This window comes from Terrapene carolina, unplaced genomic scaffold, assembly GCF_002925995.2.
Source record: "Terrapene carolina triunguis isolate 2854851 unplaced genomic scaffold, T_m_triunguis-2.0 Scaffold58, whole genome shotgun sequence".
NCBI classification, from domain to species: Eukaryota; Metazoa; Chordata; order Testudines; family Emydidae; genus Terrapene; species Terrapene triunguis.
Genome location: NW_020664409.1, coordinates 26,085,398 through 26,098,984, shown reverse-complemented (window position 1 = coordinate 26,098,984; position 13,587 = coordinate 26,085,398). Strand labels below are relative to the sequence as shown.

The 13,587-nt window shown below is 45.3% G+C and overlaps 1 protein-coding gene across 1 annotated transcript in view; it reads right to left on the bottom strand.

Moving 5' to 3' along the window:
- Nucleotides 1–13,587, bottom strand: part of AFG3L2 (AFG3 like matrix AAA peptidase subunit 2) — a 47,262-nt gene that overhangs the window by 16,896 nt on the left and 16,779 nt on the right. Inside the window, exons 6-9 of the mRNA XM_024212583.2 lie at nucleotides 11,882–11,956; nucleotides 9,103–9,227; nucleotides 6,682–6,955; nucleotides 5,866–6,003 (exon numbers count right to left, since the gene is read on the bottom strand). Of these exons, the coding sequence (XP_024068351.1) occupies nucleotides 5,866–6,003; nucleotides 6,682–6,955; nucleotides 9,103–9,227; nucleotides 11,882–11,956 (612 nt within the window). The remainder of the gene's footprint in view (nucleotides 1–5,865; nucleotides 6,004–6,681; nucleotides 6,956–9,102; nucleotides 9,228–11,881; nucleotides 11,957–13,587) is intronic.

The following is a 13,587-nucleotide window of genomic DNA, read 5'->3' as shown; positions in this document are numbered from 1 at the left end:
CCTGGGTACTGGTTATGGTGCCGTCCTCGACCGCACCTTCAAAAGTTCTGCCTAGGGCCTGAAGGCAGCCTAGGCGGCCCTTGGTTTTGAGCCGGTTGAGGGCCGGTCGACCTCCGCCTACCACCTCGACCCCGCCTTCTGGCAAAGTCCTGTCTTGGACGAGGTGGGGGAGGGTAGAACCTCTGAGGCTGGGGTCTGAAGGGTCTGCGCTGAGGCCCTGGGACATGCATCCCCAGGGAGCGCATCATTGTCCGTGAGTCTTTGAGGTTCTGGAGCCGAGAGTCCGTCTTTTCGGAAAACAGGCCCTGGCCCTCAAAGGGTAAATCCTGCAGGGTCTGCTGCAGTTCTGGCGGCAAGCCTGACACCTGGAGCCAAGAGGTTCGCCGCATGGCTATACCCGATGCCAGAGTTCTAGCGGCGGAGTCTGCAATATCAAGGGAGGCCTGTAAGGAGGTACGTGCCACCTGCTTACCCTCCTCTACTAAGGCCCCGAACTCTTCCCTTGATTCTTGGGGAACCAGTTCTTTAAACTTCCCCATCGCTGTCCAGGAATTGAAATCATAGCGGCTTAAGAGCGCCTGTTGGTTGGCCGCTCTAAGTTGTAAGCCTCCCGCCGAATAAACCTTGCGTCCAAACAAATCGAATCGCTTAGCGTCCTTCGATTTGGGCGCTGCAGCCTGCTGGCCGTGGCGCTCCCGCGCATTCACTGACGACACCACCAGTGAGCACGGTTGGGGATGGGTATAAAGGTACTCGTGGTCCTTGGAAGGAACGAAGTACTTTCTCTCAACCTCTCTGGCTGTGGGTGGAATAGAGGCCGGGGTTTGCCAGATCATAGTGGCATTAGCCTCAATCGTGCATATGAGAGGTAGTGCCACTCTGGATGGGGCATCAGCGGAGAGGATGCTCACCACTGGGTCCTGATCCTCCACGATCTCCTCCGCCTGGAGATCCATATTACGCGCCACCCGGCGCAACAGGTCCTGGTGGGCCCGAAGGTCTATAGGGGGCAGGCCCGTGGTGGATGTGCCCGCCACCGCCTCATCGGGGGAAGATGAGGAGGATGCCTCCGGTGGCAAGGGGTCCAATGGCAGGTCCTGCTCCAGGGGTTCGTGGAGCTGGGCATCGCCTGACCCTGGGTCCAGGGCCGCAGTAGGTGTGGGCACGGGAGCCTCCATTCCCCCAGGGGGAGGGCGGGAGATGGTGGCCTCTGGGGCCCTGGGCTCGGAACGTGCCGAGCGGGAGGCAGATGGTGGAGCCCCCTGTGCTTGATGGTAGGCCCACGGAGTCCAAAAGGACCAGTGCGCAGGTCCCTGTGCAGGGTCCTCGGCCGTCTCCTGCCAATGGCCGAAATCCGCCGAAGCCGCCTGCCCCTGAGGAGGGTAAGCCGATCTAGAGGCCCCCTCAGAGGAGCGAGATGCTGATCTCGACGGCTAAGGCGGTGCTGAGCGCGATGCAACCGGCTCCTGATGGGACGGTGCCGATCGGTGCCGGTCATAAGGGGATCGGTCCCTGCGCGGTGCCTGTGAGCGGTACCGGGATCGAGATCGGTGCCGGTAGCCGCGTCGGTGCCGAGACCCGGATCTTGAGCGGGACGACGACCGCGACGAAATCTGGTACCGGGAGCGGCCCCTGGAGGTCGAGCGGCGCTCATACCGGTGCCGAGAACTCCGCCAGGATCCCGACCGGTACCGGTGGCCGCGCCGGTGCCGAGAGGTAGACCGGTGCCGCGACGAAGATCTTGGCCGCGAGTACGACCGGTGCCGAGGTGATAGTCGGCGCCGGGACTGCGAGCGACGTCAGGACCCACTCCGGGACCTGGAGCGGTGCCGAGAGTCCACAACCGGAGACGGTGGGCGCACCAGGGCAGGCTTGCCCCTGGATTGCACTGCGCCGGAAGTAGAGGCGGTGCCGACTCCGTGAGGGCAATAAGGTCCCTCGCCGTTGCGAACGTCTCCGGGGTGGAAGGCAGACAAGGCTCCACCACCGACCGAGGTGGAGATTCAATCCGCACCGGACTCAACGGCCTCGGTGCCGGAGTCGACGGTGCTGTTGGCCCTTGCTTTGGGCGGTCCAAAGGCGGACGTGGCTCTACCCCCGGCACCGGGGGAGCCGGCGTCTTCAGGGCAGCAATGTCCTGCGCCTTGCGGGCTTTCTTATGGCCCGGAGATAGGGATCGGCGCCGAGTCCCTTGCGGCGGGCGCGGTGCGGTGCCGAAGCCGGCCGGTGCCGTGAGGACTTGTCCGCAGTACCGGTTGGAGCCGCCGGGGCGCTGCGCACCGAGGCGCTCGGTGCCAGGGCTGGGCGCGCCGAGGGAGGATCCGGGCTAAGTGCCGCCTCCATTAGGAGCTGCCGAAGCCTAAAGTCCCGCTCCTTTCTCGTTCGAGGCTTGAAGGCCTTGCAGATCTGGCACTTATCTGCTTGATGGGATTCCCCGAGGCACTTCAAGCAGGAGGTGTGCGGGTCGCTCGTCGGCATAGGCTTCGCGCAGGACGCGCATGGCTTAAAGCCAGGAGCCTTGGGCATGAGCCCGGCTACGGGCCGGGGGAAAAAAGGGGGGAGAACAACCCCCTTAACCCCCGCTAACTATTTACAACTATTACAAAACTAAAATGAATAACTATCTAAAGAATTTACAACTATACAGAACTATCTACACTAATTAGAAGGATAAGCTAGGGAGAGTGGAGAACAGCTATGCCGCGCTCCACAGTTCCAACGACCGTCAGGGGCGGTAAGAAGGAACTGAGGGGGCGCTGGGTCGGCTGGGGTATATATCCAGCGCCATGAAGGCGCCACTCCAGGGGGCTCCACAGCCGACCCACCGGGTGTTGCTGGGGTAGAAATTTCTCCGACGATCGTGCACGCGGCGTGCACACACCTAACTGGAATGGATATGAGCAAGCACTCGAAGAAGAACTTAGGTTCTAGTTGTCTCAAATTTGGCACCCCAGATTATTAGAAACTTGACTTTAACTCTGTGCCTCAACTCCTTATCTAGAAAACGGGGATAATATCATTCCCTCTCCTCGCAGGGTTTTGTGAAGATTAATTAATGTTGAGGCATTCTGATGCCATAGGTAGGAGCACCACAGAAAAATTGACAAGGAAATTAAATTGTCTTCAAAGCAGGGTTTGAATAGTGTACAGTAAATAAGGCCTGGGGCCAGATAGAACAACCAGGATAAAATAATATACTGAACAGCTACTCATTAATCAAGCACCTTCCACACAGTGTAACAAATAAGGCAGACATCCTGTGGGAAAAAAATAACATGCGATCATGTAATTAAAGATTATATTGTAATGCACATACACAAGGGGGCTGAATTAAGACTACACAGGTAACCTTAACTCTAGTGTTTCTTCACTTAGAGTGCTTGATGTAGCAACCTTAATAATGTTCTTTTAAAAATTTTCTTTTTTAATCCATAATTTTAAAAAAGCAAACTGAAAAATCAGAAATTCCATCATCTGGCCTCATACTGGCACTCACATGGATCTTCAGCAGGGTTGGTACCTTTAGGTGCACAGCACAGACCCTCTGCCACTTGAGCCAACAATAACTGTTAGCAGTGGTAAATGGTCATCCTTTCTATGAACCAGCACTAGAGGATGAAACCATTTGTCAGTGGGTTTCACTTAATATTTTCTGACGAGAAGAATGGTGAGACTCTGGAATCATAGGTTCCATTCCAGATTCTGGAGGGGAGTGCTCTCTAGCAGGAATAGACTTCTGCCCATTCCCCCAGTCTTCATCCCTCTTGCTCCGTCCCCTCTAAACTCTCCTTGTCTCAGTCCTGTGTCTTCCTCACTTCTGGCTCCTTGTCCTAGTCCCATTACCCTTGTCCAACCAGATGCTGTTTTCATCCACCTCCCCACCCCCACCTTCCTGTAGCCAGTGTCTTTGCTCTGTCAGTCCTAGTTCCCTCCTACTGTTCTCCTCATCCAGCCAGTGTCTTCCTCCCCCAGCACTAGCTCCCAGTCCCACTCTCCCTCAGCAGGCTTGTCGTACAATCTGCTTCTTTCCATCTTTCCCCCACTTCGTCCCCTACCAAACCAACTGGCTCTGTCTCCTTCACACCTCCTTCCTTTAATGGCTTCCAGTACCAGCATTCCTCAGCACGTGCCCCTTCATCCCAGTCCCCTTGCTCAACCAGTCCCAGTCTACCATTCCAACTCAGTCCCCCGACCCCAATCTACTCCTTTCCCTCTTCCAGTCCTGATTTTGTGCCCTCTGCATTGAATCAGGCAACTTTCCTCTCCATGTTGCCTGGATGTTAGCAGGGCTCAGGGGTGTAACTGAGAAGACAGAGAAACAGGCTCCCTAAACACAGAGTTTTAGTGCCAAGCCTGGAGCAGCCATTACAGGGAAAGTCCTGGGCTGGAGCATACTTCATCACTCTGTGGGGAATAGTACATACATCTTCTGCCTGTGACTGGAGTGTGTGGGGAGACAGAGTATTCTCATTCTGTGTGGATGGCACATGTGCAAGTCTGGTCAGCACTAGCAGCTGAGAGAGGCTTAAGCATGCTCAATGTGTATTAAATCTTCGGAGAATTTGGCTATTAAATCTCTACTGAACTGAACTGCATTTTTTTTTTTTTTGGAAGGCTTATATATCTTGTCCAAATTTGGGTGCATTTTTCACAGGGACTTCACAAAAGGCACATCCCAGACTCATAGGCCATCTCACTCTGCCAAATTTCACATCTCTGCTCCAAAGAATGGGAGGATGGTAGGCATCCCCCCCCACCAAAGAATCAGGAGAAATTTTTCACATGGGCAAAACTATGTATTCTTCCCTAGTCTTGAAATCAGAAATGGCTGAACTGTTTTGGCTGAAGTTTTCCGTAAGAATTCAGCCAACGCAGACACCCAGCATGAAAAATTTCAGCCTAAATAATTAGAGCTTGACAAAGTTATAAGACCCTATTCTCAGTTGCTTATAATGGGAAGTGTTGAGTAACCTTAATATAGGTGGGGCTGGTAATATTTTTTTAAAATCTATTGATACAAGAACATAAGCATGTATAGGTCAAAGCTATTGGTCTATGTTAAGTTAATGGTCTTAATACAGTTCTAGTGACCAGGTATCCACCTCACCCAAAAAACTCAATACAAGCAGCACTTCTATCAGTAACACAGCTGCAAAATCATGGTAGGGATGAACAAGCTGTTATGTTGCAGTTATGTCTGAAAGCTCTATTGAAACTGCTCGAATCTCAGGGTTGGACATTGTCTAATGATGAGCCATACATTTAATTTTTAATCCCAATTCATTGATTAGTTATGGATGTATGCAAAACAGCATTTGAAACTGTAATGTTACTTTTTAACCTTCCGTTAAAACAGCCAAACACGTTTAATAGTCCAAAAGTTGTGTAAGTCTTTTTAGCTCATTTTTCAGCTAGAAGCAAAATTTTTATGACCCAGACAAGTTTCTGAACAGACAGACACTTAAAAAGGGCCCAAGGTCTCAGAGAAATGCTGACAAAAATTTAGAGAGGGAGGAGACATTGCCACGGCTGCAGTCGCAATTTATATGCACATCAGAACAGAATTATGAGAGTTTATTTAGTACCAATTTATGCAAACACAGCAAAGGTAAAGAGTAACAAGCACAGGGTGGCCTGCAACTGGAGAATAACTGCACTGATTTTTTTTTTTAAATTATTATTATTATTATTATTATTAAAGAAAGATAACTTTGTGGCTATCATTTAAAGAGAAACACCTGAAATTATTAGTAGGATATTGAACAGATGACTAACTTAAGGTATATCAAACTTTTGGCCTACCAACCTTGACAGCGTCTTTTTAACAACTGACACTGCAACAACAGAGCAAGGTCAAAGACTTACTCTAGCTGGACCCACGCCGACAAACATCTCTAAGAACTCAGAGCCATTGACGGTAATGAAAGGAACATTAGCTTCTCCTGCTGTAGCTTTAGCTAGAAGTGTTTTCCCAGTGCCTGGAGGACCCGTCAGAATGGCCCCCTGCAAAAAGGAGTATAATTAGCTTTTTTCAAAGAAAGTATATTTGTTATAACATTTCTATCAGAACACCTTCTCCACTTAATGTTATGATAATTAATCAGTCCAATTCAAGACGTCTAGAATGGGATGAAGAATTAAGTTTAGGAGGCTCACTTAAACTCACTGGAATTATACTGGTGTTAAACCAGCATATGAGAGATTAAAACTAATGACAATATGATGCCTGATTTTGAAAACAGATTTAGTGCAAGTAGTAAATTCAAAGCATTTTGGCCAAAATTTTGAAAAATATTAACTTAAATATGCCAGGTGTAAGATTGGGTCTGGGTGAAAAAATAGGCAGCTTTACAACAATTGATTATATACTATAGTCCGTAAATTCTCTCTCTTGTTCTCTAGTTTTGGCCAACATGAAATTAGAGTATGCCCCTCAGGACAGGGACAGCCTTATAGCAATGCACACTGTTGGCTCTTAATACTGGCTTTTCTTCAGACTCTTTGTCAGAAGACAGGAGTTGGAAAGCACCATCTACTTTAAAGGTTACTACTCTGATTCAAAGTACCTAGAGAATAGCTTTGTAGTTGAAATAATTTTAAATGAGAGGAAAAAAAATTCACAAAGTGCTGTTTAAAAAAAGTGTTACATCTCCCTCATCTTCTGAGCTATTGTTCCCTTACCTTAGGGATTTTTGCTCCTAGATCCTGATATTGCTTTGGGTTTTTCAGAAAGTTAACAAACTCCATTATTTCTAATTTGGCCTCTTCACAGCCAGCTACATCTTTGAACTTTATATCTACTTCATCCTTTAGGACCTTGGCTGTGGTTTCACCTACGCTGAAGAGTCCACCCATTCCTCGCCCTGTTCGACCCATGCCAGCGGGCCCTCGTCTTATTGTGTACAGTAAGAAGCCAACTATAAGGACTGTGGGCAGCATGCTCAGAAGAAACGAGCTGAGGAGAGGAAAAAATAATCACACATTAGTAAAGAGTCTCTACTGTATATTACAATGCATACAAAAAAGTTAATTTCCATTATAGATCTTGGAGGTTATTCAGAGTTTATGTTCTAGTAATCTGTAGACTAAGTTACAGGAAGTGCATACAATGCATAACAGGGTTAAGGGGAAATATGGGAACAGATACTAAACTAGAGAAACCATAAACAGATTCTACAGAGCCTCCTTTTTTGTGATCATGATCGCAAAGAATCAACATTTAAAAATGTGGATTGAAATGTATTTGAATTAAAGCCCTTAAAAAAAAAAAAACGACAACTGTCAAACAGCATTTAAACAGTGAAACACTCCTATGCATCTGATTAGTGACAAGTGATAGAACTGGAAACTGAAGTCATCTACTTATCCTTGTAACAAGCACAATGGGAAATGACAGTATGCCTCAATATTTTATCAGAAGACCACCTAGAAGAGAGAAGCAGCTCAGTGTCCATGCCCATTAAAACTTTCTCTGCTAATGAGGCTGTCAGTTATGATCAACAGTCCTAAGACAACAGCTCCCAACCTTTATGCTGGAATTCCTCTTGCAGGCGTCGTTTTCCCCTTAACCCCTACCCCCCCCTCATTTTCTCTAACGCTGCTTTTTGCTCTTGCTGTTATTTCACTCTGTCTACTCCTTCTTTCTTCCTTCCTCATTCAGTCCCAGTATAGCCCTTCCCCATACCCATGCTCCCCATAGTCTGACACACCCCTTCCACCATCATTATTCATTCTGTCCCAGCACAGCTCTCTGCAAGCTAGTTACCTCTGGTACTTAGACATCCCCATTTCCATAGTATCCTAACAATCTTTAATGCATTTATCTTTACAATATCCCTGGGAAGTACTATTATTTCCATTTCACTGATGAGGACTGAAGCACAAAGACACATAAAGCCTTGTCTTAACTACTAAGAAAAGTGTATTTTTTACCTCAGGGTAACTCATACACGTGAGCAATCCCCACTGAAAACACAGTGAAGACAACGCACTGAGTTTTACTGTGAGATTAATTAGGTGAGGTCAACCTCAGGCAGGGGTAATAGTGCTGACCTTGTGGTAAAATAAAAGTGTCTTGTCCTCATTGAATTTTTACCTGAGAATAGCTCATGCACCAGTTACCCCAAGGTAAAAAAAATGCACCATTTTAGCAATGAAGACAAGGCTTAAGTGACTTGGCTCAAAGTCTCACAGGCAGCCTGTGGAGAATCAGCGAATTGAACCCAGGGCTCTGGAGTCCAGGCTAACCACTGGACCATCTTTCCTGTTGCCATAGAGAAAACAAGGAACACCACAGTGTATCACTACCTTGTACAGAAGAAGAAAAAAATATGCATACCCAGACCGTGGCAACAGTGACAAACAGACATTGAAAGAACATGCATATATGGAGAGGCAGCAGCCAAGTGCCTGGCAGCAGTGATCCATCTGCTACCTACAGCTTCTCAAGAAGCCAGAACCGGTTCATTTCTCCTCAAGGAGTCAAGAAGCCCCTGGGAGTAGCATACCCCAGGAGATGTAATTCCTGACAGGCCAAACTAATTTTACATAGCTCAACAGCAGTCATTCTTTCTATAACTGCTCACCTGGACCAGAATGAAACCAAATTTGAGGTAAAAATCCCTATTTCCCCATACACCTGAGCCATTCAGAGCCCAGGACACATACACTTAACAAGAGAGGCAGTTGTGATCTGTGCTAAAGACAGCTCAGAAAAATGAAGCCACAGAAGATAAATGCAAAGAATGTAATTTCTGTTTTGGAGCCACTACTCTTTATTTGGGTAACACAGGTGCTGCAAACATAAATTAAGTTTGGCTATTTAAGGGGATAAGCAGGGTCAGCTGCAGATGCACAGAAACAGATACATATTATATAATGAGAAGCTAACCTTGGAAAGCTTACATGAGATGAAGATTTTGAATAAAGTTAAGTAATTAATTGTCATATGTTCAGCATATTGACCACAACCAAAGGTCAAAGCAGAGTGAGTGTTTCATAATACTGCCATCTAGTGTGCCATGATATGCATACAGGACAACCCCATTATTCCACTGGGAAAGAAAAAGTTTATCAACATATCTAGTTTAAACAGCTTCTTACCCATCACTTTCTGCTGAGTAGACTACAGGTAATCTGTTCTCCCCTTCTATTCCAAACTCTAGCTGTGCAGTTTCCAGATTCCGCTCAAAAGTGTCCACACTACCAATATTAAACCAGACATATTGCTATAAAAAAACAAAATTATGATCACCACAAGATGAATAATTTGTTGCAACCTCATCACAATCCATCTAAAGATAAAAAACAGACACAAAAATCAGTGGCCTAATCTCAGACTAAAGGACTGATTCACTGTTTCACAACTGAAATATTTACTTTAGTTTACAAAACTATAATTTATATTTACTGCAGAATAGAATGAGTTTAGATTTAGTAGGTACATTTATGGAAACTCATATCACCCAAATTGTTACTGGAGGACCATTACTTAGGCTTGACTTTGGTCATTGCAATCACAGAAGTCATATATGCCAGGATTTTCATGCACTTTAAACGGGCTTAAATTCTGACTTTTTTTTTTTTTTTTTTTAACCACACACACACTTTTTAACGAGAGGGTGAATTCAACGAGCCCAACAGAACAGACATTAAAATCTTCAAAGGGAAATCTAGGGCTGCCTATGAGGCAGAGGGAGAGCAAGAGCCCAGCAAATATACAATGGCCACTTGGTCATATACAATGGCCACAAATATACAATGGCCACTATTTCTCCTGAAGAGGAAAGGAGGCTCCTCACTTTCAGGTTTGAAAAGAAAAATTTTCTACATACATTTTGTGAAACTAAATTACAAAATTTGGCTTGCTATGGCACCTCAACTATTCACTTTTATCACAATTCTTAACAGTTAGTGCACTGTTCTTGTTAAAAACCACACACTCAGGTTTGAAACAATGCTGAGACTAGATTTTTTATTTTAAGGAACATGTTTCTATGATTTCTCTTTTTCACCATGACTAGCCCTGAAAACCTGCTATTGCATAAAATTGTAATCCTAACCATTAACCGGTTGAGAAACCACGGCCAATCATGGTTTATAGGTTAAAGAGTAAGTGTACAAACAAATCTGAGCAGTAAATCACATTAGCTTCACTGATGAAATAACTATTGCATATTTCATTTTACCCTGGAGGGACTTTCAGACATTGGTTCAGCAAAAGCTAACAGTCTGGAAAAGAAGCTCCTTGGGTACAGTCTAAAAATAGAAGTGACAACCATATAATGTCTTAAAAATATGGAATGATGTTTTAGGGATATGGCCAGTGGTAATGTCATCCAGCCTGCTTAACATTAAGCATGTCTGAAATGATCAGTGCTGTCGTCCAAGCCCAAATATTTCAATAGTTATCAACATTCCCTCTAAGTTTGCTTTCTGCTGCATGGGCCACAAACTCCTCTGAGCACTAGATTTTAGTCTTTGGGCAAACTTTTTTTTTTTTTTTTTTTTTTTTTTAAAGTCTTCTTATCGGGGTGTTGGGGTGGCTACTCTGTATGGGAATGGGGAATTGAGTGTCAGGGTGGAGGGAGCAGAGGAATGGGGCATGTGTGGGTGGGTGTTGCACATGAGGAGCAGATTGAAATGGGGCTGTGGGGGAGGTCAGGGTGTCAGGGATAGGAAGAGGAGTCAGGGTGGGTGCTCCATATAGGGAGTGGGGGACAGTTGGGGTGTCAGGGATAAGAGGAAGAGACAGGTGGGTGCTCTGCATTGGGACTGAGGGGAGCAGTTGAGTCTCATGGTGGTGGTGGTGGAGGAAACAGCCCAGTCAGTCCCAGACTGGAAAGGGGTCTCGGCAGTTTGCATCTCTCTTGCAAAGGTAGCTGTTCTTGGCCCTCACCCAATCACCCCATATCCTACTTGCTCCCTCACCGATCCCAGTCACTGCTGCAGCCACTTCAGCCCATCCAGGTCCCACTCTCGCCTCTGCCCCCATGAGCCACAAAGCCCCACCCGGCCTCAGTCATTAGTCCAGCCCCTGCAGCACCTGCCCCAGAGAAATAAGAAGTTGTGAGCGGCGCAGTTTGTGACATGAGTGGTACATGGAAAATCGTTGTGCCACCGCCACAAGTGTGTGTAGTTTACAGGGAATACTGATAGTTATTAGCACTAACTTTATAAAAAAAAAAAGTTTAGGGCTTGTCTTTGGGTACTTTACTCTTTGGAGCACTTTAGCCAGGATTTACACTTTCATCCTCACCAGGTTACAGGGAAATGGTTCCCAAGGAGAACCAGGAAGTGTTTTACCAAGCTAAGAACTATGTTTCTTAAGACAATGAAAGAGTCAAAATCCAGATCATCTCTTCAGTTTTCACTTAGCTAGTGAAGATTGGAAAATCATCAAGATGCAATTTTTTTTTTGGTAGGGGCAATCAAGTGAGTTTATAGATAAATGCATGTACTACTAAAGGATTTTCAATACTAGATAGTCCACAACATGCTGCACAATTTACAGTAGGAAACTGCTAGCTGCTGAAACAGATTTCTGAAGGCTCCACATGTGGACTAAGACAGTGGGCATGGGAAGGAAAGAACAACTACAAAACAATTTTTAAAATTAGTTTGGTAATGTGTCTTGGTTTTAGCTATTTATAGGGGTAGAGCATGGATAAGCAGAGGCAAAGAATCAGGAGAGACAAAAAACAAAATAGTCAGAACATTAAAGGTAAATCGTCAGAATATTAAAGGTAACCTTATGGAAGTTAAAATAGGGGAGAATGGTAATAGATAGACCAAGTTTTCTGCAGCAACAATTTTGTATTTGAAGTGAAGAGTTCTGCTGCCTTCTGCAATACATTTATCCATATTCAAAACTAAAATTTACCCCCTCCAGAGGAGACTTTCCTGGAGTAAAGACCACTCTAACAAAGCGCTTGTTCACTACTTCTAGTCTGTCCACCTGCAAGAGAAAGGAATAAACATTTTTAGAATGCACTACAGATAATTTTACATTTTACAGAAACATTTTAAAATGCAGCCCAGATTCACTGCTGGTGTAACAGTGTGCAATTCCATATCTTCCTTTTAATGTATAGAAGCAGCAAAGTTAAGATTGAGATTATTTTATAGTTGAGAAGCTACAGTTAAGGCTGAGATGGCCATGCTATCAAAAATAACTTTCAATCACTTAGGCCATGTCTATACCACCCTTTACAGCAGCGCAGCTGTGCCAATACAGCTGTGCCGCTGTAGCATCTCCACCAGAGGTGCTCTAAGCCAACACGAGAGAGCTCTCCCACTAACATAGCACTGTCTACTTTGCCACTTAGGTCGGTATAACTTACGTTGCCCAGGGGTATGGATTATTCAAAACCCCTGAGAGACGTAAATTATACCGAACTAATTTGTAGTGTAGACATAGCCTTAAATGTCAACATTTTGCCATTTTTCAAACATTTTCATTCCAAAAGCTGAATTATTTGAGTGAAAAATCTATTGAGCTGCTTCTGATTTATGCAAGTGAAAGAAGCTTCACATTTAAGAAGTTGTACTCCGCCATACCTCTAATTCATAACTCAAACAGCTTTGTTTGAAAGCCTCAAATTTGTCATATTCCTAAGCCTTTTGAGGAATGTATGGTGTCAAGTTTAATTTCATTATGTTAAAATAGGAAAACACTTCTCTCCATGAAACAAACGCTCTATGAGTGCACCATCCTAGTGGGCAACCGATTTGCATTTAGTTGGGAATTCACATATCTAATTGCATTTACTTCAGTGACTGGACATGCAAATAAACAGCGAGAGCCCAATTTTCAAATATAATAATCTAAACAGGGTGCCCAAATCTTATTTTGACAGTCAGCTACATAAGTCTTAATAAATGATCAACAGCAAAAACTACTGTATTAGAAAGGAGGACCAGATGACCTAATAGGCCTTTTTAATCACAGAAGAGGCCTAGATGAAATTATATAAGGGTATGTCTATACTACCCGCCGGATCAGCGGGTAGTGTTCGATGTATCGGGGATCGACTTATCGCGTCTCGTCTGGAAGCGATAAATCGATCCCTGAATTGACACCTGTACTCCACCTTGGCAGGAGGAGTAAGCGGAGTCGACAGGGGAGCCGCAGCAGTCAACTCACCACCGTGAGGACGGCCAGGAAAGTTGAACTAAGAGCTACACGAATAGCGTAGCTGAAGTTGCGTATCTTAGTTTGAACCCCCCTGCTAGTGTAGCCCAGGCCTAAGGTAGGTGCAAAACTGGTTGAACGAGTAGTCATCAACAGTTCACAGTCAAGCTGGAGATGAGGGAGGGGGGCACATCTTGTGGGATCCCCTAGGGGTCTGATACTATTCTGTAATTTTGTTAATTACTTGGACAATAGAACGGAAAGTGTTTGTGAATAAAAATCTGAGGATCACATCAAGGTGAGAGGCGTCGCAACCACTTTGGAGGACAGGATTAGAATTCAAAATGACCTTGACAAATCAGAGAATTGGTCTGAAATCAACAAGATGAAATTCAATAAAGAAAGTGGCAAAGTGGCACTTAGGAAGGGGAAAAAAAAAAAAAAAAAAAAAAAAA